Here is a 2343-nt window from a genome sequence, read left to right on the forward strand (position 1 = left end):
TTTTTCACCGCTTGGATTTACTTACCAGTCAAAATGAGTTTTACTTACCTTGAATTCAAATTTAAAATTGAAAAATAAATGCAAATATTATCTGAAATATAACTTTATAGCACTCCAAGATAATTATTTCGACTTGGAGGAGCACGTGCACGAGACTCATAAATATGCAACACACAGAATTAATTAGCCACTAATAATAGCTTATAAAGCACAAATTGAGACTCCTTGTGCTTCTCTATAATGCCGGAGAGCATGAAAGGGAAGTTAGTTATCTAAAATAAAAGTAAAATAATGCTCGCTGTTTCCTAATTCATTTTCCAAAAAATCTCATAATTTGAAGTATAGTTTCGAAACCCGGCTCGATCCGGCGGGTCGAGCCGGGACCCAGCCAACCTGGGATTGAAACAGGTCGGGTTGAAGAAAAAATAGAAAAAGTCATGACCCGGCTGACCTGGCGAAACTCGGTTAAAAATTTGGTTGCAACCCGTTGACTTTTGTTTTTTTTAATTAAAATGATGTCGTTTTGATTTTTTTAAAATAGAAATTGATCTGGACGACCCGGTGACCCAGTCAAAACCCGAAACCCTGACCTTGAACCGGGCCGGTTTAAAAACTATACTTTGAATCAACAAGACTCTCATATATTAAATAAATGAGTTGAATTTTTTTATAAAAAGTGAATTAAAAAAGAAACTTTCGGTGAAATTAGTGGAATAACTACCTCTACACATATTCTGACATGTTGACTCCCCTTCCAAAACCTCTTTCAGCTCTATGTGCTATCAATCCCTTGTCCTAAAAAGAGCCCTTTTCCCCCTGTAATTAAATACATAAAAACCTCCACAGCTCATCAGTGAGTCATCGTCCCTCTGAGTTCAACACCTCTCATATCCCACCAAGAAAATAGGAAAGGAAAGAAGAAAAACCATCCTCCTTTCTCTCTCACGCCCTCGACTATTAATTCAATCTTTGTGTCCCATATTTTACACCAGTACACTGTCCTGTCCAAAGAAAGCAAAACCCTCGTTAAAAACAGTAAAAACACCCTGCAAGCTAAAGGAACAGAAACGAAAATCAGAGTCAGCGCAAAACTTGCCTGAACTTGAGACTCTTTGTCCCTTTTTATCGCTCTCTCTTACGAATATATTACCAGTTCTTAGCTAGCTTCTAGTTTCTGCGGTGTCATCCAAACCCATGGAGCCAGTACGCCAGCTTCCTACTCCCTAATATCTACAGAGGGTCATCTTTCTAGAGGCCTTTTCCTTTCTTTTCTTTTCTGGCATCCTCTTCATCTTCTTGAGTGGATTAATTGGATCGGATTCTCTTTTAAAAAATTATTGGTTTTTTTCTTGCGTTTCTATAATCAATTGTTGCGGCTGGAATCAAGAGAGCATTTCGTCTCAGCTTCATTTCTTGATAAACATTATTATTAACATTAGCGACAAACGCAACTCCAACAATCAGTGTATTATGCCATTCGCATCTTCTTCATCATTGATAAAGCGCCGGCCCCTTTTAAGACACGCCAACTCCTCGGGTTCCTCCTGCTGCAGCGGGCGTTTTGGTGAGATAGCGGGGGGGACAACAGCAGAGTGTGCAGCGATTTGTTGTTGTTGTCCATGTGGATTAGTTAACCTTTTGGTTCTCACTATCTACAAGATTCCTGCCGGAATATGTCGACGTGCTTTGAAAAGAAAACAACGGAAAAAACTGATCAAGAAAGGCCTTTTTCCCCCGCGAGGGAGGGGTTATGGCTGTGGATCATGCGATGATCCGGAATTACATATTCATCCAATGGCTCGTGTTGAGGATTCATTGCGAGAGTTCGATGGTGAGGAGGCTGTGAAGAAGGAGGAAGCTATGCTGAGGTTGGAGAAGGAGATGTGGGAGACCTTCTACGGTACTGGGTTCTGGAGAAGTCCTTCACAAAGAGAATTACCAGCTAAGAGGAGTTCTCCAAGAGAGACACCCAACGCTAGACTCTAAAGGCTAATTAAATTTAAGAAAATAAATCATGAGCAGAGCTCAAGATTTGGTCTTTGCCTCTTTTTATTATTTACTATTGTTTTTACTTTTCACCTGTCTGCTAATTTGTTTTTTAATTATTATTATCGTTATTTTACCTTTACTTCCTTTTTGTTTTCTGTGTTTGAGTGTTTTTGTTTTCTTGTGTTTGTTTGTATGGTTGTGGGTGATTTTTGCTGTGCTGTACAGCTAAATTGGAGACTGCAGAGTGTTGAAGCTTGAAAGGTTTTGGTTACTTACGCTTAGGAATGGCCTTGAAATGCCTGTCTGAGACCACCTTAATTTCTTATGTTAGATTGTGTTTAATTAAGGAGCAGT

The 2343-nt window shown here is 39.3% G+C and overlaps 1 protein-coding gene across 1 annotated transcript; it reads left to right on the plus strand.

Annotated features, from left to right (window-relative positions):
• The first annotated feature begins 749 nt into the window (after positions 1–749).
• Positions 750–2128, plus strand: LOC7488072 (uncharacterized). Its single transcript, XM_002322731.4, has one exon. It carries the CDS (start codon positions 1471–1473, stop codon positions 1984–1986), a length of 516 nt encoding a protein of 171 aa, XP_002322767.1. The 5' UTR covers positions 750–1470; the 3' UTR covers positions 1987–2128.
• The last annotated feature ends 215 nt before the right edge of the window (positions 2129–2343 follow it).

The sequence above is a fragment of the Populus trichocarpa genome, chromosome 16, assembly GCF_000002775.5.
Source record: "Populus trichocarpa isolate Nisqually-1 chromosome 16, P.trichocarpa_v4.1, whole genome shotgun sequence".
In the NCBI taxonomy this organism is placed as follows: domain Eukaryota; kingdom Viridiplantae; phylum Streptophyta; class Magnoliopsida; order Malpighiales; family Salicaceae; genus Populus; species Populus trichocarpa.

Coding starts and splice junctions, on each gene's coding strand:
- LOC7488072 (XM_002322731.4), top strand. CDS start 1,471: ATGCCATTCGCATCTTCTTCATCATTGATAAAGCGCCGGCCCCTTTTA.